The sequence below is a fragment of the Pteropus medius genome, unplaced genomic scaffold (genome assembly GCF_902729225.1).
Source record: "Pteropus medius unplaced genomic scaffold, Ma_sr-lr_union100, whole genome shotgun sequence".
In the NCBI taxonomy this organism is placed as follows: Eukaryota; Metazoa; Chordata; class Mammalia; order Chiroptera; family Pteropodidae; genus Pteropus; species Pteropus medius.
The window spans coordinates 153,547-176,015 of NW_024350324.1; the positions used below are offsets into that span (position 1 = coordinate 153,547).

The 22,469-nt window shown below is 64.7% G+C and overlaps 2 protein-coding genes, 1 long non-coding RNA gene and 1 pseudogene across 11 annotated transcripts in view; 1 reads left to right on the forward strand and 3 right to left on the reverse strand.

The window, feature by feature from the left end:
- LOC120583675 (uncharacterized) overlaps nt 1–2,824 on the reverse strand; it is a 9,458-nt gene extending 6,634 nt beyond the window's left edge. For 3 of the 4 annotated variants that reach the window (XR_005647839.1, XR_005647842.1, XR_005647840.1), the window contains exon 1: nt 590–2,824. This is a non-coding gene — a long non-coding RNA (uncharacterized LOC120583675). The remainder of the gene's footprint in view (nt 1–589) is intronic. The other variant, XR_005647841.1, reaches the window with a different exon arrangement.
- Nucleotides 2,825–2,919: 95 nt separating this feature from the next.
- Nucleotides 2,920–14,962, forward strand: PTBP1 (polypyrimidine tract binding protein 1). Of its 4 annotated transcripts, XM_039839041.1 has the most exons (15): nt 2,920–3,071; nt 6,029–6,059; nt 8,716–8,791; nt 9,022–9,194; nt 9,276–9,422; nt 9,511–9,681; nt 9,753–9,863; nt 9,943–10,117; nt 10,331–10,408; nt 11,058–11,206; nt 12,229–12,262; nt 12,674–12,766; nt 12,854–13,070; nt 13,273–13,350; nt 13,439–14,962. In XM_039839041.1, the coding sequence occupies exons 1-15, from the start codon at nt 3,064–3,066 to the stop codon at nt 13,569–13,571; spliced, it is 1,674 nt and encodes a 557-aa protein (XP_039694975.1). In that variant the 5' UTR covers nt 2,920–3,063; the 3' UTR covers nt 13,572–14,962. The 4 variants fall into 4 exon arrangements, with proteins under 4 accessions (XP_039694975.1, XP_039694976.1, XP_039694977.1 ...); XM_039839042.1 differs by lacking the exon at nt 10,331–10,408; XM_039839043.1 differs by lacking the exon at nt 6,029–6,059 and having other exon boundaries at nt 2,976–3,071.
- Nucleotides 14,963–15,333: 371 nt separating this feature from the next.
- Nucleotides 15,334–20,993, reverse strand: PLPPR3 (phospholipid phosphatase related 3). Of its 3 annotated transcripts, none has more exons than XM_039839037.1 (7): nt 20,798–20,993; nt 20,325–20,445; nt 18,075–18,260; nt 17,857–17,998; nt 17,527–17,722; nt 17,070–17,430; nt 15,334–16,783 (listed from the first exon to the last, which is right to left on the reverse strand). In XM_039839037.1, the coding sequence occupies exons 2-7, from the start codon at nt 20,397–20,399 to the stop codon at nt 15,413–15,415; spliced, it is 2,331 nt and encodes a 776-aa protein (XP_039694971.1). In that variant the 5' UTR covers nt 20,400–20,445; nt 20,798–20,993; the 3' UTR covers nt 15,334–15,412. The 3 variants fall into 3 exon arrangements, with proteins under 3 accessions (XP_039694971.1, XP_039694973.1, XP_039694974.1); XM_039839039.1 differs by lacking the exon at nt 20,798–20,993 and having other exon boundaries at nt 17,070–17,279; nt 17,373–17,430; nt 20,325–20,787; XM_039839040.1 differs by lacking the exon at nt 20,798–20,993 and having other exon boundaries at nt 15,335–16,783; nt 17,070–17,243; nt 17,373–17,430; nt 20,325–20,787.
- Nucleotides 19,128–19,246, reverse strand: LOC120583776 (uncharacterized; annotated as a pseudogene).
- Nucleotides 20,994–22,469: the final 1,476 nt, after the last annotated feature.

Sequence of the window (22,469 nt, forward strand, 5' to 3'; positions counted from 1 at the left end):
GGACCTTGGGGGCCCCCTCCCCACCTTGCAGACAGGGATCCCTCTACGGGCTGGGGACTGGGCAGAGCCTGGCAGGGGTGGCGGAGGAGGGAGCCTGGGCCCCCCACCGTAACTGGAGGGGGCCGGGGCTGGGGCGGTAGCTCTTCAATGCACCGGGCAGGCTGTGGCCTTATGCTGAATGTTCTCAGGCCACGCGAAGTTCCAGAAGGTCCAGGAGTGGCTCCAGGCCACCCGGGAGGGGTGGGGGAGGGGCCCAGCTCAGAGAGTTTGTTGGGAGCCTCTTTGATCTCAACCCCCCCCACCCCCACCCCAGCTCAGTCCTCCAGGAATGTGGAAAATGGGTGAGTCTGGGATGCTTGGGAGGGGCGGAGAGACCCGGAGTGTCAGGCCCCTCACCCACGCCCTGGACCCCTCCCAGGGGCTTTTGTAATCAAGGCAAGAAGTAAACAAACACTTGACTAAAGATCCCCAAACCATTAAGCCACTCCCATTTGAAATTGGAGGGAAAGCCCGCAGGAGGTGAGGAGGGACTGGCCAGGCCCTCCATTCTGATAAAGGTGTAAACCGAGGCACCGACCCCCACACCTACCTGGCTCTCACCCACCTCCCTCTTCCTGCCAGGAGAGTATCGTTTTCAAAATCCTCCAACAATTGCGAGGTGAGCACGCGGCCACGCTCACCCTGAATCATTCATGAGGGAAGCAGCTGGCTGGTAAGGCCGGGGTGGGAGAAAAGTCTGGAAAGGGAAAAGGAAAACGAAGAGAGGAGGCCGGCCTGCCCCTAAATAAATCAGGGGCACGGATCTAACTATCAGAGCGGGGCCCTAAGCCTTGGTAGCTGGGAGGCCTCCCCCCGAGCCCCCGCCCCTGCAGCCTCATCACTGGTCCAAGTTCCAGATGGCGTTGTGGGTTGACTCAAGGCCCCAAAAACATGATGTCCACATCCTCGCCCCTGACCCGTGAGCATGGCACTATTCGGGAGAAGGGTCTTTGCAGGCGTGATTAAGGGTCCGGAGGTGAGGTCATCCTGGGTTATCCTAGTGGGCCCTAACCCCAATGACAAGTGTCCTTTTTTGAGACACAGCGAAGGGACAGAGAATAAGGGAGAAAACAGCTGGGCAGCCGGAGAGGCAGAGACTTATGTGTCCACAAGCCCCAGGACTGGTTGTCCCCAGAGGCCGGGAGAGGCAGAAAAGACCCTCTCTGGAGCCTCAGGAGGGAGCTTGGCCCTGGGACACCTTGACCTTGGACTTCTGGCCTCCAGAACGTGAGAGAGTAAAGGAGTGAGCTGTGCAGGTTTGGGGGAGAAGCTTCAAGGATGGAACAGGGGCGCAAAGGACGCCTGCACTCTGGCGTGAGAGGCGGGGCAGGTGGCGGTGGTGTGGGGCCGACCGGGGCCTGGACTCCACGCCAGGGGCCTTGGGAAGGCCGCCGCTTTACGCCTCCATCTCCTCCGAAGTCAGCAGCTGCTCTTCTGCCTGGGGCTGGGACTCTCTCCTGCCCACACGGGTTGGGGCGGCCCTGGCACTGGTCACGAGAAGACGAACAGCTAGCTGATCCAGGTGGTACCCGCAGCGGAGCTCATGGGAATCCCAGGGGAGCGAATCCTCGAATCCACCCGGGCGCTTCCCAGAGAGCGATTCGGGGCACAGGACATCCTGCGGCGGGAGACAGGGCCAGGGACTGCAAGGCGGGAAGCTCCGTGGAAATCGGCAGCCGCCCCTAATCCTCGGCACCCTCCGGCTCCAGGGCTGCTGGGCCGCGTTCCAGGCCCGCGGCCCTGAGTGTGGCCGCTGCCAGGACTCGGCTGGAGAAAGGAAACCGACCGGAGAGGCAGGGCGCCTTGGCCTCACCTCGAAATCGGGAAACCACCGCTTCTCCCTCGCTAGGCTGGTGCCATGAAAACTCCCGTTTCAGCGCGGACGTACAGCCAATTATCACAAGTTTCCTCTGTTTATTGAACTTATGCTCCGCAGCGGGCGCCTCGCCAAGCCGGGACGCACGTCGGCTCCTGGTGCTGCCAAGTGCACTGGGGGACCCGGCGCCGCGGCCTCCCTGGCTCTGGCCCCTGACCGCGTCTGGTCCCCCTGCCCCACCCGCGGGCCCTGGTTTCCCGGCACCTCTCCGAGGGGCATCCCTGTCACCCACAACCCTGTCCAGTTCTTCCCGGAATCAGCACTCTTGGGAATACGTTTAGGGTATTTCCCCTGCTGCCACGATGGTCCTCCCTGAACGTCCCACGACGGCGGGATTCTGCTCTGCGCGCCCCAGGCCTCAGTTTCCCCATCCCTGGAGCCGGGGAGTGAGTGGACGGCGATCGGCCTTCGCTGCTCTGAGATGAACAGATCACAGTCGGGGCGACCCCTAACCACATCGCGCCCGCAGGCTCGGGGGCCAGCAGTGGAAAGTGAGCTCTGGCGCGTCTGGGACGGGCTAGGCGGCCTCCACCTCCACGCGTGCTAACCCAGGAGGAACTTCCCAGTTTGAATCAGACTTTTTTGCTACGTGCCCACAAGTAACATGGAGCCTCGTAGGTGTCCTGCCCGACTCCAAGATGGCGACGCTCCTACCTTGGCTCTCACGCCGGAGGTGGACGAGCCCTGCCCGTTAGCAAGATGGCGGCAGCCTAGGGGGAAGCACGCTTCCCGCCGCCTGACTCGCCACGTACCCACTCTCAAGATGGCTTCTCCCGCAAAGCCCCACGCAGGAAAGCAGCTCGCTTACTGGCTCAGACGTTGGCACGTGCTACCACCTTTTCTCCCCTCCCCCGACTCGACGGGCCTTTTCCGCCTTGAACCCTGACGGACGGCCGCGTTCTCCAATGGTCGTCTGCCATTCCCCTTGGCTCCACCTCCCGAGAGGGCTCCTAGCCATTGGAAGGCGCTGGAGGGGTCCGCGGCGCTCGCTCCGCCCCCTCTCTGCAGCGAGAGCCAATGGGCAGAGCGCGCGGGGGACGTGTTCGGGCGTCTCCGCCATTTTGTGAGTCTATAACTCGGAGCCGTTGGGTCGGTTCCTGCTATTCCGACGCCTCCACTCCGTCCCCCGCGGGTCTCCTCTGTGTGCAATGGACGGGTGAGTCGTGCGTGTCCGCACTTCCCGTTGCCCTTCTCGCGCTCGAGCCGTCCTCTCGCCGCCGCCTGGGCCTCCTAGGGGCGCCGGCCCGCGCGCCCCTCCGTTCCGGGCCCACGGGCGCCTCCGGGGTCTCTGCCCTCCCCCCGTCAAGGGAGCGCGGAGAAGTTGCCGGGGGCGCGAGGCGGCCCGTGCGTCCCAATCCGGGGGGCGCCGGGGCCTATCCCTGCCCATTTCCGGTCTCCCCGCGGCCCGTTCCGGACGCACGCGGCGGCCGCGCGGCCCTTCCCGCTTCCCGTCCGGTCCCCTCGCTGCCTCTCGTGCATCCGTGTGGCCCTCCCGGCTCCCCGTATCTCCTTCGCGCGCCCAGCGTGGCCCTTCCCGCTCCCCGTTTCGTCCCCACGCGCGCGTGCGTAGTTCATCGCGCAGCTCAGGCCCCGGTGCGCGTGCGCGGCCTTTCCCGCCGCCTGGACTCTGGGCTCAGCCTCCCCCGCCCGCGGCGGTCCCGGGCGCGGCCAGGAGACGCCGCCCTCCCGCCCGGAAGGGCGCGGGCTCTTCGCCACCGTTGCCGGCCCCTCCCAAGGCTGCCCACAAAGCACGGCCGCGCGTCCCGTCCGAATCCAGGGACGGAGAGGACGGTTCGGGCAGGGGGCCGTGCGCCCCCTTTGTTGCCGCTTTCGTGGGGGCTCCTGTCCGGCGGTTCCTTAAGCATGAGCTGGACCCCCGGGGCATGGAGCTCCCAGGCCCCAGATGCGGGCGTGACCCACGTGGGCCAGAACGACCAGACCCCGAGCCCTCGGGCGGTGTGGCCGGCCGGCCACCCTGGAGGAGGGATGGGGGCCCGTGCGCCCCGGCGCACGGCTCGGGGGCTGGCGCTTGTTCCGGGAATGCAAGAAATGAGCGTTGGGGCAGTTGCCAGAGCTGTATCTGCCCTTTGCGGTTGAAGGTATCGTAGCCTTCAGCAGATCTGAAGTTACAAAGGCTCCCTTCACTTTAACGCTACGACCCGGGGCCAAGCCACAAAGCTGTGTTTTGTTGGCAGAGACGTGAGTCTGCCCGGTTTGGAGACTCAAGTTTTAATCTGGGGAAAAAGTGATAGAATCTGTTAAAAATGAAACTGAGTTTAGACAGTGCTTTTTCGTTTCGTGTGTCAGGCTCATTTTTTTCCTTTTCCGTTGGGGGAGGGTTAAGCGCCGATTTTGAGAAAGTCCGTTTGAAGATTCCAAGGCCAGTTCTGGTTATCTTTTCTCATCTGGAGCTTGGAAAGCCCTCCTTCCTCCCTTGGCCTGACCTCCAGGGGGGTGTGGTTAACATGCCGGGAGGGTCACGTGCCTCAGTGCCTCGGGTTTGAAATGATAGGTTTCGGGCTGAATTAGATCCAGCCTTTTAGAAAAATTGCTGCAGCATGAGGAACATGATCTTGTGGTCCGCCATCCGTTTTGGCTTGGATGGACCTCCCCAGAGAAGACCCTCCCCACGACGGGGCCGTGGTGCGGACCGGCGGGTGCTCGGCCTCGCAGGGAGATCTTGATGGAAAGCGTTTCCTCCCTTGTCTGGTCAAGCTCTGTTTGCCACCTCAAAGGACTGTCTGGTCCCCCAGATGTGGCTTGGAGGGCCGTGGCTCTCTAGCCTCTTGTAGAGGGTGATGGTTACCTAGGCAGCCGGGCCTCGTCGTCGCGGGTGCAGTTCATGACCTGCCTTCTCTCTGGGAGGCTCGGACGCTTCCAGGAAGGGCTGTTCGTTTCATGTACAACTTGCATCCGAGGCTCTCACAGGGGTGGGAAGCGGCGAGTTGCCCTGGGTTAGCAACGAGAAGCTGCGTGCTTTTCATTCTTTCAGGTTTTCTGGGGAGCGTTTTCTTGGCTCTGGAAGGTTTTTAAAACCTGCTGACACTAGCCCATGTTTTTCCCATAGCAAAGAAGTGAAGGCTCTGCCGTGGAGGCAGGGGCTTAGAATGAGCCAGAGCAGGCGAAGGGTGCAGATGGCAGGCCTGGGGCGCAGCGCTTGGGGGTGTACTGCCTCGGGGCGGGGAGTGGGTTGGTGCCCTGAGCTTGCCTCCTTGGGGCAGAAATGAAGATTGAGGGGCAGGAGTGCAGGTGGCTGCCCGGGCCGCCTTCCCAGTCTGAGAGCGGCCTTTCTCTGGCTTGGTGTGACATCGTGGGAGACTCTGGTCACAGATCCCTCTAGGCCTTGGTGGCCAGGTGACCTGGTAGGGGTGCGTTGCTTACTAAGTCCCCTACCTCAGTTACAGTCTTACCTTTGCCACGGAGAAGCCCCGGAAGGTTTGACGTGTGCTGAGCGCTAGTCCGTAGCCAGGGCCTGTGGGCGGGCCTGCAGGAGCCACAGCGGCCTCTTCCCATTTCCCCCAGTTGGGCCTGGGGCAGGGAGAAAGTCCATCACCCCGGGCCAGGTTGATGAGTAACCTGTGGTAATTTTACCTGAGTCTTTCAACCCTGCTGTCCCCTTGCTCCAGGGCAGCTTAGGGTTTCCTCGTCCGGCCTGGCTCCGGCCCTGGAGCGCTCTGAGCTCAGGGCCCTCTGAGTTGTCGCCTCACCGGCCGGCCTTCCCTGCCTAAAAATGGTCCCCAAGCATTTCCACTTTTGAGAAAACAAATAACAGCACTTGAACCTTAACAACAAGCATCAAGTGTCCCTCCTGGGGCTTTCGGAGGGGATGTCTTTGTCTTTGGACCTCTCTGGACCTCTGGTGGAGAGGACCGGAGGCGGGGCCTGGGGTCCTGCTGGGAGGGAGGGGAGCCAGAGGACAATGGTGGCTCCTTTTCAAGTTGAGAATAAATGGACGGCGGCTCACTTCCCTGCCTCAGCCCTCCAGTCTGGGGGAGGGCCTCCGGTGGGGGGGACGCGTGCAGCCAGGGGAGCCCCTGGCCGGCGGGCCGACCCGGGCACCCGGCGGCAGCTGCGGCCCCGCTGCTAACGTTGTCCTTCTCTCTCTCTCTACAGCATTGTCCCAGACATAGCAGTTGGTACCAAGGTAGGCGCTGCGGACGGCGTCCTGGTAGCCGCCCGGCCTCCGGTGGGGGCCGTCGTGTGCAAAGGGTGGAGGGCCGGCCGGCCTGGCTATGCGTTTTCGGCCGTGGGGGTTGGGGGACCCCCCGCCCTAGCAGAGTCCTGGAGTGTGCGATGGGGTTGACGAGGACGTCTACCTGGAGCGTTCTCGGTGCCTTGGTCTGATGCGGAAAGAGGCGAAGTCAGATCCCAGCTTGCGGGGGAGGTTGGGGGACAGCGGGGCCGCTCTCAATGGCAGCGTGGTTCGGGTCACCACGCTGGTCTGAGAAACCTGCAAGACCGGGGGGCGGGGCGGCTCTGCCACCCTCAGCGCTCGGACGTCTGTGCAGTAAGCAGGGCAGGGTCGGCATGGCCCTCCTCCCCCGCTGAGCACCAGGCCTGCGTGTGCCCCAGGGACCTGGTGTCCCGGGACTGGGGGTGCCAGGGGCTCGGGCTGCAGCTCTGGGCTGGGTTTCGGTTTTCCCAGGCGGTCCTGTCCTGTCTTCACACGCCGCCTGTCCCGATCTTCCCGCAGATAAAACCTGTTTGTTCGCTGGCAGGAGGGGGGAGAGGGACTTTTCATCTGCAGCATTTGTAACTGTCACAGAGAGCGTCTGGCTTCTGTGGGAGCCAGTGGGAGTGGCCCTTCCGGCCCAGCCCTGGGGTCCTCTGCCTCCAAACTCAGGCCCGCTCAGGGCAGGGACCTGCGGCCCCGCTGGAAGGCGGCCCAGTGGGCTTCTGGGCGCTGTACAGAACAAGCCATGCCCTCAGGAGGCGTCAGGAGGTTGACGGTGCTCAGATAGTGACTGGAAATGGGGGGGGTCCCTGCTTCACTGACTCGGGGGTGGTGTCCACGGTGCTGTCTGGTCTAAGCACTCCCTTTTGGAAGGCCTGGCCAGAGGCAGTTGGATTGCCTTCGACAGACGGCCCAGCTGTGTCTGAGTCACAAGGCCTGCGGGAATCCTCGGCACCTGGCCTGGCCCACGTTCTTCCAGGGTTCTGCCCTCGGAGTGTCTGTCTTACGGGCAGTTCCCTCTGAGCTGCCGGTCACAATCCACATCTGGGTGTCCCTGTGCTTTGGGCGAGGGTGGAGAGAGTGGACGGCCCAGTGGGCAGAGTTCGCCCCCCAGCTGTAGGAGTACCAGGCCATCTGCCCCGGGCACAAAGGGCAGGAATGCTGGGCTCGAGGAAAGGCTCGCTCTTCCCCGTCGCTGATGCGGCAGCAGGCAGGGTGCCCTTCCGAAGGCGTGCAGCCTGCACGTGAGCCGCGTGGGCGCCTGGCCCTTGTCCACCTCCGGGGGGGGGCAGGGATCTTAACCCCATAGACGAGAAGGCACTGTGCCGGGTCCCACAGGTGATGCATGCACCTGTGCTCGGTGTCGGTGGAGGTCCTTGGGTTGGGGCACTCTGCGCGGTGTCTTTGTCTCGACTGCTGATGCTTGTGTGTGGCGTCCGCTCAGTAGTGTGACAGGTGGAGGATGTTCCTGTCGCACCCCAGCCTCGGCAGCAGCCTGACCACGCATCTGTGGCCCAGAGTGAGGGCACTCTGCAGCCCTCCCAGCCTTGGTCCCTGAGGAGCCCAGGGTGGGATCCAGATGCAGGGACGTGCCCACAGCCGTGAGCCGGTGGTGGCAGGGCCAGTCCTGGTCTTTGTCCCCAAGGGCAGTTGGTAAAGCTTTTAAGTGGCCTTCAGTAGGCCCCTACAGCGGTTCAGGGAGGGTGGGGTTCTCAGGGGCAGACGGGCTCCACGGGGTGGCCCTGGGTGGGGATGGCGGCGCTTGAGTGGTAGCTGAGGTGGTAGTTTGGAGGGGCAGCAAAGGGAAGGCGTCTTTGAGAAGGGACAGACGGTGGAGGGGGCCTTCCTCTGCTAGCTGGAAGCTCACGGAGGTGGTCATTCCTGTTCCTGCCACAGGATCGGGGGGCTGAGGGATCCCTGGGGATGGCAGACCCTGCACAGCTCGGTCCCACAGCAGGTCCTGGGGCCAGCAGGCGGCCTCGATGGGGGATAGAGCCCCAAGTCTCCGCAACTGGGGACGGCATCCTCGTCCAGCTCACCCTGGGGGAGAGTCGAGTGGCTCTCAGGTCTCACCCGCGTGGCAGCGGGGGGCGCCGGAGCGTTAGATCGGGACTCGGGAGTCCCGAGCCTCCCACAGACGAGCGGCTCTGCAGCTGCCCTCGGCCCAGCCCATTCGCGCGGTCACCAGGTGGCCCACCCGTCACAGGAGGCAGCATTTCCAGTCCGTGAGTGACTATACCACGGCTCAGGTGTCCTCATGCAGCTGGAAAACAGGCCGAGTGAGTGGCTGCAGTGACAAGGGGACTTTGTTCTGAGCACGGTCTGACAGTCTCGATCGAGTCGGTGGGCAGTGCCCTGCGTGGCTGGTGGCATGAGCCGTGGGCGTGCCATTGGGACACCTCACCTGAGACCTGTCCACAGAAGGCAAGGGTGTCCTGTGGGACTGGGAGATGGGAGTGACGTGCAAGCCCCCTGTAGGTGACAGTCTTTGCCTTGGGAAAGGCCCCAGGAATCCTGCAGGGGAAGGAGCTGTGTCTGGGACTTGAGAGGACCATGAGGCTAGGGGGAGGGGTCGTGGGGCGGGGCTGGGGGGTCTCCAGCCCGCCCAGCCCGGCTTCTCTTCTAGCGGGGATCGGACGAGCTCTTCTCTGCGTGCGTCACTAACGGACCCTTTATCATGAGCGGCAACTCGGCCTCCGCAGGTACCTGCCCGCGGGCTCCCTCCGTGCGTCCCCGTGCTCTGCTGACCCGGTCTGTCCTGGATGTGACCTAGTCTCGGGTCACACGTGCCCTCATTCCTCTGGGAGCTGGGGGGGCACTAGACATGGGAAGCACTCTGCTCCTCCCTGTCCGGGAGAAACAGTTCGGGGGTGGGCGCCTTGTGTGGGAGCCTGGGGATGCTCTGTGCCGTACCAGCCTGTCCTCTTCTCAGCAAACGGGAATGACAGCAAGAAGTTCAAGGGGGACAGCAGGAGTGCGGGTGTGCCCTCCAGAGTGATCCACATTCGCAAGCTGCCCAGCGACGTCACTGAGGGCGAGGTCATCTCCCTGGGGCTGCCCTTTGGGAAGGTCACCAACCTCCTGATGCTGAAAGGGAAGAGCCAGGTGTGCGAGCCCGTCCATGGGGGGGCTGTGGCGGGGCGGGCTCCTCCAGGGCTCTCCGGCTCACGCCCACCCTGCATCCAGGCCTTCATCGAGATGAACACGGAGGAGGCGGCCAACACCATGGTCAACTACTACACCTCGGTGACGCCTGTGCTGCGCGGCCAGCCCATCTACGTCCAGTTCTCCAACCACAAGGAGCTCAAGACCGACAGCTCCCCCAACCAGGCGGTGCGTTGTCCCCTCCTGGGCCTGGGCGGGTCGGGGCCTGGGGGCCTGGGGCTCATGGGCTCATGGGCTCATGGCCGTGCCCCCACAGCGCGCCCAGGCGGCCCTGCAGGCGGTGAACTCGGTGCAGTCAGGGAACCTGGCGCTGGCCGCCTCAGCTGCTGCGGTGGATGCTGGGATGGCGATGGCCGGCCAGAGCCCTGTGCTCAGGATCATCGTGGAGAACCTCTTCTACCCCGTCACCCTGGACGTGCTCCACCAGGTGAGGGGGGCCCCGGGCCGGGCTGCAGCCGGCGGAGTTGCTGGGCAGAGACTGACTACTCTTTTCGGCAGATCTTCTCCAAGTTCGGCACAGTCCTGAAGATCATCACATTCACCAAGAACAACCAGTTCCAGGCGCTGTTGCAGTACGCCGAGCCCGTGAGCGCCCAGCACGCCAAGCTGGTGAGTGGCTCCCCGGACACCGCCCGCCCTGGCGCCCCGGCACCCCAGCGCCCCAGCCACTCACGGCCTCTCCCCACAGTCGCTGGACGGGCAGAACATCTACAACGCCTGCTGCACACTCCGCATCGACTTCTCCAAGCTCACCAGCCTCAACGTCAAGTACAACAACGACAAGAGCCGGGATTACACGCGCCCTGACCTGCCCTCCGGTGACAGCCAGCCCTCCCTGGACCAGACCATGGCCGCGGCCTTCGGTAAGACACCTGGCTAGCCATCTGGGACCGCTTTGTCGCGGGAGGTGAGGACGCGTAGCTCAGGCTGAGTGCCCAGGCCCCAGGAGTCCCGTGACGCCCACCCCGCGCCCGGCATGGGTGGCGCGGCCCAGCCCGCAGCGTGGGGTGCGCCCGCTCGGCTCGTCCGCTCGGGCGGAGGTTGTGGGCGACGATTAGTGTCTCGTTTGTTTCCAGGTGCACCGGGCATAATGTCAGCCTCCCCGTATGCAGGAGCTGGTTTCCCTCCCACCTTTGCCATCCCTCAGGCTGCAGGTATACACACTCCCGGGCCCCCAGCGGCCGAGCGTGCCCGCACACCTCTCCGGGAGCCCTGCCTCCACGCGAGCTGATGGGCGCAGGCACGGGGGGGGCCCGCCTTCCTGGGCGCGGGCCTCTGGGTTCCCCAGGAGCCTGCACAGGGCAGCCGTAGGACAGGGCCGCGCAGAGCGTTCGCTGACCCCGCAGTCTCTGGTTCCTTCAAGCACCCCCCGGGCGAGGCCGTGTTCGCACAGTGGTTGGAGGGCTGTGTCCTTAGTAGGTGGATTTAAGTGGCCTGGTAAGCAGAGCGGCATGAGCCGGGCGGGCACACCCGAGCGTCCCTGTGGAGGGCCGGGTGCCCACCGCGTGACAGCCTGCTGCGTCCTGCCCGGCGTGTCGTCTGCATGGTGACGGGCACCTGCATGCACGCACGGCCGCGGCTGCCGGGCTGGATTCTGCATCTGTGGAGCCGGAGCTTTTGTGCTGTTGGGCGCATGCAGACGGCCCAAACCGGCGTGGCCTGTGTGGAGGACGGAGGCGCCGGCCAGCTGCGGCCGGGGGGACACCGCCGGCGTGTCCTTTGCATGAGGATGGGCAGGACCGCGCACCCCTTCGCCGGACCTCGGGCACTGCTGCTCACCGGTAACCGCCTCTCCCTCCGCAGGCCTGTCCGTCCCCAACGTGCACGGGGCCCTGGCTCCCCTGGCCATCCCGTCGGCGGCGGCGGCGGCGGCGGCAGCAGGCCGCATCGCCATCCCAGGCCTGGGCGGGGCCGGGAACTCTGTCCTGCTGGTCAGCAACCTGAACCCTGAGGTACGTGGCTTTGCCAGGCGGTTCCCCCCGAGGCGTGAGCAGGGACTCGTGCCCTTAGGTCTTCATGCAGGGGCCAGCAGGCCACGCTGCTGTCCCCCTGGGTGCTGGGGTCCCTAGGGCCGACCACAGGCCCGTCCTCGGGGTGCCCTGTCCCCCACACACATACTGGGGCGTCCTGTGCCCTCGTCTCCGGTTCGCAGGGTCAGGGTCGGCACGTGCTCCGATTAGTGAAAGCAGTCCCCAAACCCCGAGGCGGATGGGTCTCTGTCCGAGGCGGTCTCGGGGTGCCTCTGCCTCCGCGGGGACCACCGATCTGTGTGTGCCTCTGGGCCGGGTGGCCGGGGAGCTCGGGCGAGACCATCAGGGTTCAGCCTAGGTCAGTCCGGGAAGGTTGGGCGCCGTCAGGGAGCGTGTCAGGCCGTCTCCGCACCTGTGTGAGCACTCCTGCGACTTCTTGGCCTGGGGCGGCCAGCTCCTTGTCTGAGTTCGATGCTCTCGAAGCCTCACTAACAGACTCCGCCCCTCGTGCTTGTGTGAGCGTGTAGGCCCCGCGCCGGCAGCAGGAGACGGTGCCGGGGGCGCCCGCTGCGGGCCGCGGCGTCTCCTGCTGACCGCGAGGGGGCCTGTGACAGTAATGTGTGTAGACCTGACTGATGGAACACTGCCGGTTTCTTATGTATTTACTGACCTGTGTTTTTTGCTACTTTTTTTCTTTTCTCCCCTTCCCCTTTCCCAATTTTTTTTCTGATCCGGAATTTCTTTGCCAACTGACTGCACGGTACTTCTGCTTCCTGTTGTTGCTTGAAACAAAACAAAACCATAAATAAATAAAAACAAACTTCCCCCTCAAACCCTGCTCTCCGGAAACCAACCTGCCCTTGAATATTAACATCCTGACAACTTCATCATCCATCAACCTGCACGCCTGCGGGGCTGCCTCCTCGTGGTGGACGATGGCAACTCGCCCCCTGGCCTCTCCCTTTCCCTGTCCCTCCGCTGCCTTGCTCTGCTGTCCTCTAAAGAGAGTCACACCCCAAAGCCTCTTTATTCTTTTCGGTATGTTATCATTCACACTTTTATTACCTTGTTTTCATTTAATGGAGGTTATTTTTAAGCCCTGAGATGTACTGAGTTTGCGGTTCTGCCTCGTTACTCGTTTGCCTCCGGTGTGCGTAGTAGTCGGAGTCGGTAGACACGCATGGTTAGCGCCCTGCATGCCCTCGCAGAGTTAAGCGTGTTGGTAGCATGGAAAGTGATGGCTCTTTGGCAATTGACCTTCCCTGGATTGTAGGACTTCTCGCTGAAGGTAGTCCTCCTGGTAACATCCCTGTGGCCAGACGCAGGTTCCAGAGGCAGAATAGCAAACCTTCGGGCAGAGCCAGCCCCGAGAGGGGGTGTGGGTCGTGGGGGCTGGCGGGGGCGGCGGGTTCAGGCCCCGGGCTCAGCGCCTGTCCCCGGCTTTTGAAGGCGTGTACGGCGACGTGCAGCGGGTGAAGATCCTGTTCAATAAGAAGGAGAACGCCCTGGTGCAGATGGCGGACGGCAGCCAGGCCCAGCTGGGTAAGGGGCCGGGCCGGGCCGGGGTGGGGGGTGCGGCGGCCGGCACCCTCGGGCCTCGGGTCACCGGGGTCCCTCTCGCCTTTGCAGCCATGAGCCACCTCAACGGGCACAAGCTGCACGGGAAGCCAGTGCGCATCACCCTATCCAAGCACCAGAACGTGCAGCTGCCCCGCGAGGGCCAGGAGGACCAGGGCCTGACCAAGGACTACGGCAATTCGCCGCTGCACCGCTTCAAGAAGCCGGGCTCCAAGAACTTCCAGAATATCTTCCCGCCCTCCGCCACCCTGCACCTGTCCAACATCCCGTAGGTGACGCCCGGGGGGGCTGCCTCCGCGCCCGGGACACTCCCGGAGCGCGAGGGGGTGGGTGCAGGGGGCCTCGGGCACCGTTTCACCAGCCGAGCGGGGCGTCGCTTGTGATTCTGAAACAGTTACGATACAGTCCTGTTTGTGGGTCCCAGAAAGCGCGTGTAGTCCCCGCCCCTGAGGCCGGCTGTCTCCCCACAGGCCCTCCATCTCTGAGGATGACCTCAAGATCCTCTTCTCCAGCAATGGCGGCATCGTCAAAGGGTTCAAGTTCTTCCAGTGAGCATGGAGCCCCCTCCCCTCCCCACCGCCGCCCGTTCCCTCCCCCTCTCCCCTGCCTCACCAGGCCCTTGCCCCTGTCCCACAGGAAGGACCGGAAGATGGCCCTGATCCAGATGGGCTCGGTGGAGGAGGCCATCCAGGCGCTCATCGACCTGCACAACCACGACCTGGGCGAGAACCACCACCTGCGGGTGTCCTTCTCCAAGTCCACCATCTAGGCCCTGCCGCCAGGACCAGCCTGCTGGGCCCCCGGCAACAACTTCCATCATTCCAGAAAAAAAGCCACTTTAAAAGCAGCTGAAGTGACCTTAAAAGACCAGAGATTTTATTTTTTTAAAGAGAAATCAGTTTACCTGTTTTTAAAAAAATTAAATCTAACTCACCGTGCTCACCTTGGAGAGACGGGGTGCCGGCCTCAGGCCCTCCCCGGCCCCTCGCCTGTGCCTCCCGCAGCCCGGGCTGGGCGCTCCCAAACCTCTACTCGGCTTTCTCGTGCCTTAAAACCCGCTGCTCTGGCAGGGCCTCGCGGTAGCAGACGGGTAGGGGTTTGGGGCCCCGGGGACAGCCTCCTGCACAGATCATGTGCCTGGCATGGCAGGAGGCTCCCAGCAGCAGGGCCCGGAGGCAGCCGACACCCAGGACACCCCAGTCCTCCCGTTTAATCAAGTGTGTGATTTTCCCTCTCCCCCGGCCCGAGGGCATGTCCCCGGCCGCCTTCAGCTTGGAGCTTTGTGTTCACCGTAATCTCGTGCTTTGATGCAGCCGCAGACATCTGTGCCTAGCAATACTTCCAGTTGACCAAATATCCTAATCTTTTCATTTATATGCAAGAGAAATAGTTTTAAGTAACTTTTTATATAGCGAGATGGTAAAAATGGTATGAGTGTAATCTAAACTTTCTCTCTGTATGACCTTGTATACTGTACTTTTTATTTTATTCCTTGTAATTAAGTCGCAGGGCAGGATCTAGTTTCCAGGGCAGATGCCGTGGGGGCAGCTGGGGAGCCCCGGTCCTTCTAGAAGGCCCCAGGCCTCCGTCTGAGACCCCAGATGCCTTATACACCCAACCTGCCCTCTGTCTGGAGGGCAAGCGCTCTTAAACTTTCAGGGTTCCTTTTTTCCTGCAAATTTTGGACCAAAGTTTTGTTTGTTTTCTGTCCACCTCTAACGCTGGCACCCCGGGAGGTGGGACGACAGCCAGCTCTTCCGTCGCGGCGTCCTGCACTCCGGGTCCCAGGGGCTCGCTGCACGTAGACCCTGTGCTGGCCGGCCCCTCCCTCGGGGCCTGGACCCCTGGGTTTCCGTGTTGGGGTGGGACAAGGGTGTAAATATTTATAATTTTTTTATACCTGTTGTGAGACGAGGGCGGCACGTGTGGTTTTTTATGGTGACACAGATGTATATTTTGATACCAGCAATTACAGGCTCAGTATTGTAGTGAGTGCGGCATGTCTCACTGCCTGCCCGCCGGCTTGTCACGCGGAGGGGATGGAATTAAAAGCGGTTTCATGACAACCTTGCCTCCGCCGGAGCTGCTTCTGTCCACAGTGTGGAAGGCAAGTCTGGCCGGTCTGTGCTGACTCGAATAAACTCTGTATCCTGCGCTCCATTTCCCTGTGCTGGGTGTGCTCGTCTTCACCGCTGTCTTCCCCTGGGAATCCAGACGGTCCTGCCTCTCAACCTCCCCCCACTCCCCCCTGCACCTCTGATGACTTGAGGGTCTCAGGGGAATTCCATGTCCGCTGACTGAGGTTGGGGCACAGGAATCTAGTGGGCCCCCTGGCGGGGTTCCACCCATCCCAGGAAGGTGGCTTTCCGTGACCTGGGGCTGGATGACAACATTGTACCCCAGTTGGAACCTTACTGGGTAACTAGGTGCAGCGGACTGCCCTCCCTTGCTCCTGGGTGCCAGCCTCCCGCCGTGTGGCTGTGGGGTCCTCAGGCCGGAATGATTGCAGCCAGGGCTCCAGTATCAACCTTTTATTGCCATACCACGAAATGCCCTGCCCGGCCCTGGCTCCCGACTCCCCGGCCCCCCACGCCCCTGCCCGGCCCCAGCTCAGTCCTTAAACCTGCGGGCCGCCTGCATCTTGCGGAAGTAGCTCTCGGCCTCTGACTCGCCTGCGGCCTCCCGGTCGCCCAGCGCCAGGCTGCTGGCCTTGCGCCGCAGTGTGGACTCGCGGCTGGAGGGGCCCAGCGCCCCATCGGCCGCGCCCAGCGGGGGCAGCCCCTCACCCGTGGCCAGGTTGACGGTGGCCACGGCCCCAAACCGCGGCTCCTCCTGGTCCACATCGCTGATGGACGAGCCGGGGGACACGCCTGGCGGCTTGGGCCCGCCCCGGAAGCCGCGGGCCAGGTCCCCCAGCTCATAGCCACCCTCGCTCTCCGCGCCCTTGGCCGCCTTCCACTCCCAGGGCCCGTTGCCTGCAGACAGGTGGACCACGGGGTGGTGGGGCGCGTGCGCGTCGATGGTGATGATGCTGGCTGAGTCGCGGTCTGACGGCGACCGGTACTGCGAGGAGTCGGAGCTGGCGCTGGAGGACGAGGCTGTCTCGGCCGCCTTGGGGCCGGGGCCACCGGGCGCCTTGGACATGGCGATCACCTGCAGCAGCCGCGGTGGGTTGGCCAGGCGGGGCTGGGTGGCGGCCGGGGCCGGGGCCAGGGCGGCCCCGCTTTTCTCTGCCATCATGAGCCACTTGGCACGCACGGCCGCGCTGCTCTTGGGGGACAGGCCAGCTGCCGCCTGCACCCCCTCCTCCGGGATGTGCACCAGCGGTGGCGGCCCAGCCCTTGGCGGCAGGATGACCCGCGGCCCCAGTCCCGGCCGGGCCTGGACCGTGGGGTAGAGGGACGGCGGGGCCGGGCCCTCCCCGCCCTCCCCCTGCTCCTCCCCCTCGCCCTCTTCCTCCTCCTCCTCCTCGTCCTCGTCCTCATCCTCCTCCGCCATGGGCTCCGCCGGCGCCCGCAGGTGCCCCGGGCTGGCCTCGTCGGGCAGCCCCAGGCCGCGGCCCTCCAGCGACTTCTGCTTCCACTCGCTGATGAGCTGCTTGGAGCGCGAGGCGTCCAGCGGCACGTGGATGGTCATGTGGCGGCGGGCGGGGTCGTCCAGGGACGGCGTGCTGACGCGGGGCAGTGTGTGGCTGAAGGTCACCATGTTCTCCTTGCCCATGGGGCTGCGCGGGGCCAGCAGGTCCGCGTCCACGCTGGCCCGCTTCAGGCTGCCGAGCGAGATCTTCTCGCGGCCCACAGGTCGGGGCGCGCCCTCCAGCCGGCCGGGCGGGCCCAGCTCGTCCGTGCTCACGGACTTGTTCTGCTGGTACACGGAGTCGTGGCCCCGCTGGGTCAGCGCCCGCAGTGCGTCCTTGGCGGGCGCCGCTGCCGCCGGCTTCTCCGGGGGCGGGGCCTGGAAGTTGCCCACCGCATGGCAGGCCTGGGGGTGAGACCAGGCTGTGAGGCTGGCAGCCCGGAACCGGGGTCCCCACCGGGCACAGACTTGGCGCCGGGGTCTGAGGGGCGAGGCCACCTTCTCCCCCGCGGTGCCAGTCCCCACCTCAGGTCACTCACGCTGCACACTGGGCAAGTCTGGGCCCACCAGCCTCTGAGCAGCATTCCCGGTACAAGGCCGCCAGCACCCCAGGGCAGGGCCGCGCCTTGGAGGGCCGAGGCCCAGCCCGCTCCCGCCCCTGGGCGGCCAGCCTCCCCCGGCGGACCCTCACCAGGTAGGCGGCGATGCCGGCGCCGATGACGAAGCCGGCATAGACGTCGACCGGGTGGCTGCGGTACTGCGTGATCTGGGTGAGGCCGCAGACGCCCGCAGCGATGGCGAAGGCAAACACCAGGCTGGGCTTGAGCAGCTTCGTGGTGTCCGAGATGACCGAGTTGAAGTACATCTGGGGGCGGGGCCTGCGGTCAGGGCAGCTGGGGAGCTGGTGGGGGCCAGGTGAATGGGACAGGGTGAGGACACGGGGGGGCCGGGGTGGGCGCGGCCGGGACCCACACGGGGGGTGGGCGAAACTCACCGACACGTAGACGGCGGCGAAGGCGGACAGCGTGGCATGCTGCGACGGGAAGGTCTTCCTGTAAGAGGCGTCCAGGTGAGCCCCGCCATATCCGAGACCCCTCGGTGCCTCAGTTTCCCCGCACCCGAAGGGAGGGGCTTGGGGGCCGGCTCACCGTGCCGACAGGATGGCGTGAGTGTCGTGGCCAGAGCAGATGTCCTGCGTGATGTAGGGGTTGGCTTCGCACGAGGTGCCCAGCAGCGTGTAGTTGGGCTTGCAGACCGTCAGGAAGAAGGGTGCGTGGTAACCCGTGGCCAGCTGGATGACGTCGGTCACCAGGGCAGTGGCGCACAGGCCGAACACGTGGACGCCTGCGAGTGGGAGGGGCAGGGCAGGGCAGGGCGGGGAGCTGGGGCCGCACCGCCCACTCAGGGCGGAGATAGGGCGCACCGCCCACCTCGGGGCGTGGGTCAAGGCGGGGCGGGGCTGCTGCGGGGCGACTCACCCACAAAGCGCACGGTGCGCCGGAGGAAGGAGTTGAAGTTGCAGCCGCCGGCGTTGATGCTGCCCTCGGCCCCGCCTGCGCCCCCCGCGCGGCCCCACAGCCGCGACTGCAGACAGTACAGCATGCCCTCGCCCACCATGATCTGCCGACAGCGTGGTGCTCAGTCCCTGCCAGCGGCGCCCAGGGGCCGGCCCAGACCCCTAGGCACGGGGACTCACCGAGGCCGCAGGCGCCGCGAAGGCCAGGCTGAGCAGCATGAGCAGCGGGATGAGCTCCTCGTTGGTCTCCACGTAAGGCATGGAGAGCGTGCGGTCGTAGCACTGGAAACCTACCTTGGCCGGTTTGAAGAGGTCGGTCAGCTCCAGGAAGTACAGTGACACGATGGAGGATGCCACAATGGGCAGCTGCAGGGAGATGGCCGGCCAGGGTCACCCCACATCCTCTCATGGGGTCTTCCATTCATGAGTTCAGTCCCATCCGCTGATTCATTCACCCCACCCCACCCCCCACCTACCTGTCCATGCTGTGGCGCAGGCGCACCGTTCCCCTCGGACCGTTCTCGCACCCGTGAATTCATTCAGCAGATTTCCCCATCCATCCTCATCCACCCATCCAGGATCCATCCACCCATCATCCATTCCACCATCCACCTATGCGTCTGTCCTTCTTCCCATCCATCTTTTCATTCATTCGCTCACAACCCACTCATCCACCCATCCGTCCATCACCCACCCACTTCATTCATCCCGGCCCCCCTTGCCATCTTGAACAACTTAGAAACAGCAAACACGATCCTGCCTCTGGGCTCTTCCTCTCGGGGATGCGTGGATGCCCGCGGACATCCCCGTGGTGCCCCGGCTCTCCTCAGAGGGCCCCCCACCCCCATGGCCACCCATCTCTCCATCGCTTATGCTGGTTTATTTCCTCTGGGCCCCGTATCTCTACGTGCCAACCTGCCACTCAGCCCCGAGAACGTGGGCATCTGGCCCAGGGCAGGTGCCGAATGAATGAACAAATGAATTCACTGATCGATGCTACTGTCCTCAGCACATGTTGATTGTAACCCCTCCCGCCCCACAAGCTGGGCGTGCATCACACGTGATGGTCCGGGACGCTCATGCCACCCGTGAGGTACAGGCAGTGTGAGGCTGAGGTTAGGACCGCTGAGCTGTATTTTTTTTTTTTTTGTAGGCGAGGCAACTCTTGGTTGACCTCACAGATTGCAAGGACCTTGTCAGCTTACAATCCCTTATTTTTTAATTTTTTTTTTACGCCTACAGCACCTGGTCTTCCAAGGTGGTCTCCCCTCCAAGTACTAACCAGGGCCTACCCTGCTTAGCTTCCGAGATCAGACGAGATCGGGCTTGGTCAGGGCGGCATGGCCGTAGACCAGCTGAGCTGTTCTCGACCACATCACAGGCATGGTTCCCCAAGGAAGGCCACTCACTTATTCGTGTGGGCCGCAGCCACTGAGCATGGATTCCAGCGGAATCTTTTGGATGAAAGCAAACTTTCCGTGGTCCAAGTGTGTCAAACTCAAACACCCACAGGGGACGGGCAGGGGGCTGGAGAATGTGTGGGCATGTGAGGGAGCCTGGCTACCTTGGGAAGCCTCCACCTCCATTTTACAGGTGAGGAAACTGAGGCACAGATGAAGCCCACGAGAGGCTCTCATCTAGACTTCCACCTTGTCTTGTGTGTTAAGAGGGACGTCAGCCGTCTGTCCAGCCCTGGAGAAGGTACAGGATGGGACAGAATGCCCTAGCCCCGTGGTCAGGGCTGGAACAGAGGGAGGGACTGGGCTGGGGGCTCTTGGAGGGGAAATGGCAAAGTTTGGTTTGGAGGAGCCGAGCGGGCTCATGCCCGAGGGGCATTGCTGAGCGCCTGCTGGCATCTCCAGTGGGGGAGGCTGCAGCTGCATGGGGGCTGGAGTCGGTGCTGCCCCTCGCCAGACGGATAAAGGTCACTGGCACCATCCTCAGCATTTCCTAAGTGCCAGCTGGCCGAATGTATTCTTTTATTTTTTTACACATTCGTTAAGCCCTCACTATGTGCCCGGCCTGTCTCATCAGAGGTGAGGGGCAGCCTACCAGCCAGCAGCATTGGCCCAGGAGGTACCTGAGCGTGGACCCCAGGCTTTAGAGCCCAAGGGGGGGGGAGATCCTGCACCCTCCCTCAGCGCACCCCCTTATGGCCTCCAGCGTCTCCTCCGGCCCCTCCCGGTGGGCTAATGGCGGGAACCCCAGACCGAAGGTCCCACGGCCCAGCGGCGGCCCAGGCCTCGCAGCGAGCCTGCAACACCCTGCTGCGCCCTGGACTCCTACTCACACTGCAGCGCCCGGCTCCTCCGGCCCCGCCCCCGGCACGCCGGCTGCGCCCCGACCCCAGGGCGTGTCCCGAGCTCAGCCTGCCGCTGTCGTTCAACGCGGGGGTCCCTCTGCCCGGCCCCCACCCGCGCGCCCCCTCACCTCCACGAAGTAGAAGCAGGGCAGAAGCGTCATGCTGTCCTTGGGGCTTTTACTCTTCTCCTTGGTCGAGATCATGGTGCCGCTGGCGCCACAGGCCGTGGTTGGAGGGGACAAAGCCGCGCTGGAGGCGGGGAGGCGCAGACTGAGTCCTAGGGGGACCCGGTGCCCGGCGACGGTGGGGGAGGGGCGGGCAAGGATGCGCAGGCACCGCCTGGGGAAACTGAGGCTGGGGGAGCGGGCGTCCCCGCAGCCTGCCCCCGCTCACTGCGGCCCTGCCAAACGAGCCAGCCGCCGGCACCCCCACACGGCGGATGGGGGTCGGGAAAGGCTCTGCCAAAAGGGCGGGGCCGGCCTGGCCTAGGGGTCTGCGGGCCGCGGCCGACTCCGCGCCAGGGCGCGGACCTGCGGGAGGACCGGGGGTCCGGGGCCCGGAGGAGGGTGGGGACCGAGCCCTCCGCTCTCGAGCCCCTCACCTGGCGCGCGGGCGCTCGGAAGGCGGAGCTGGCGGCCGCCGCGCAGGGGGCTGCGGAGCGCAGAACACAAAGCGCCGCCCCTCCCCCGCGGGGGAGGAGGCGGGGACGCGAGGGGGAGGCGCGGGGACCCCGCCCGTCCCCGAGACCCCGCGTCCGCGGCGCCCGGGATGCGGCGCGAGGGGCGGGGGCTCTTTGTCTCGGCGCGTCGGGGGCGCCGCTCGCGTCCGCGTCCCGGCCAGGCCCCCGCCGTGCGGTCCCCGCCTCCCGGGCGCCCGCTTCCTCCGTCTCTAGGTCTCGGGGGGTCTCAGCGTCCCGTGGGGGCGGCCTGGGGCCGGAGCCTGCGGTCTCCTCCCCTCCATCGGCGCTGGGCGTGGGGGCGAGGGTCTGGGTTCCTGGGGCTCCGGCTATCTCTGCGTCTCTCCCGGTCTCCCCGTCTCTGACGCCCCCACCCCTCGTCTCTGCCCCCCTCCCGGGCGCCCGCCGCTCGCCGGCGCGCGTTTCCATGGCGAGTTCCCTGGGCGCGGAGCGATCGGGAGACAAAGAAGCTGGGCTGGGGCTCGCCCTCCCCACTCCCGGACCCGGCTCCGCTCCACCCACCCCCAGCCCCGCACCCGCCGCGTCCACCTTCAGATCGGCCGGTCCAGGCCCCTCGCCAGGCCCGCCGCCGGCCAGGGCGCACCGCCGGGTGGCCCAGGGGTGCGGGAGCAGCGGGCCGGGCCCTGGCGGTGACTCTTCTGACGCGCGCGGAGTAGGCAGCCCTTGATGTTTACCGGCATTTCCACACACAGCCCTGCGGCGTGGGGACTGGCCGAGCCCTCGGTTTACGACGAGTGGGGAAACTGAGGCCCAGGGAACTTAAACCACCGACCGACGTCGCCAGGCCCCCAAGGGCAGGATTGTATTGGGTTCGTTTATTCACCATCGCCTGATCACCTCCTTATACCTGGCCCTGAACAGTCCCCCCCATGCTTGCGGCTGGTTAGAGCTGGGGTGAGGGCTGCGTTATGGAGCTCGCCTTTGGTCTCAGCGTTCACGCTCCATCTCTCCCCCGCCCCCGCCCCCGCAGCTGTGGCCCAAAAGACTCAGCTCCACGTTTTCCAAAGAAGATGCTGCCAGTGACAGTGGCCGCTGGATCGGGTTTAAGAAGGGCTCCCGCCAAGGCCGCCCGGCGCTGCTGCCCCGCCTCCCCAGGCCTGGCGCTGGACCAGCCTTGGTTTCCCGGCCCGAGGGGTGGCCTGGGCAGCCGTTGGGAATCTGGTGTCGAAAGATGACCACAAACGGCCGCACTCTGGGAGCCTCGGGAGCGAGGGAAATGGGGCAATCACTTTGGGGTGCCTCCCGGGGGACCCTCCTAACAGCTGGAGGGCTCGGAAGAGGGTCGGGAGAAATATCAGCATGGGGGAGCCTCCGGCGGTGGGGATGGGGCGGGACCGGCTCTGGTGGCACATCGCCCAGCTGGGGACCCAGGTCTGAGTCTGGGGCCCGAGGGAGCCGTGGGAGAGGTTAGAGCGGGCACCAGAGGCAGAGCATGCCAGGTGCTGCTCAGAAACTTGCTCATAGTAACCCAGTGATGCTCACCCCAGCTCTGTGCGAAGGGGGGGTGCTGTTCATATCCCCATTGCACAGATGGGGAGGGTCTGGCCCTGTGCCTGGGTGGGGGGTGCTGCCGCCT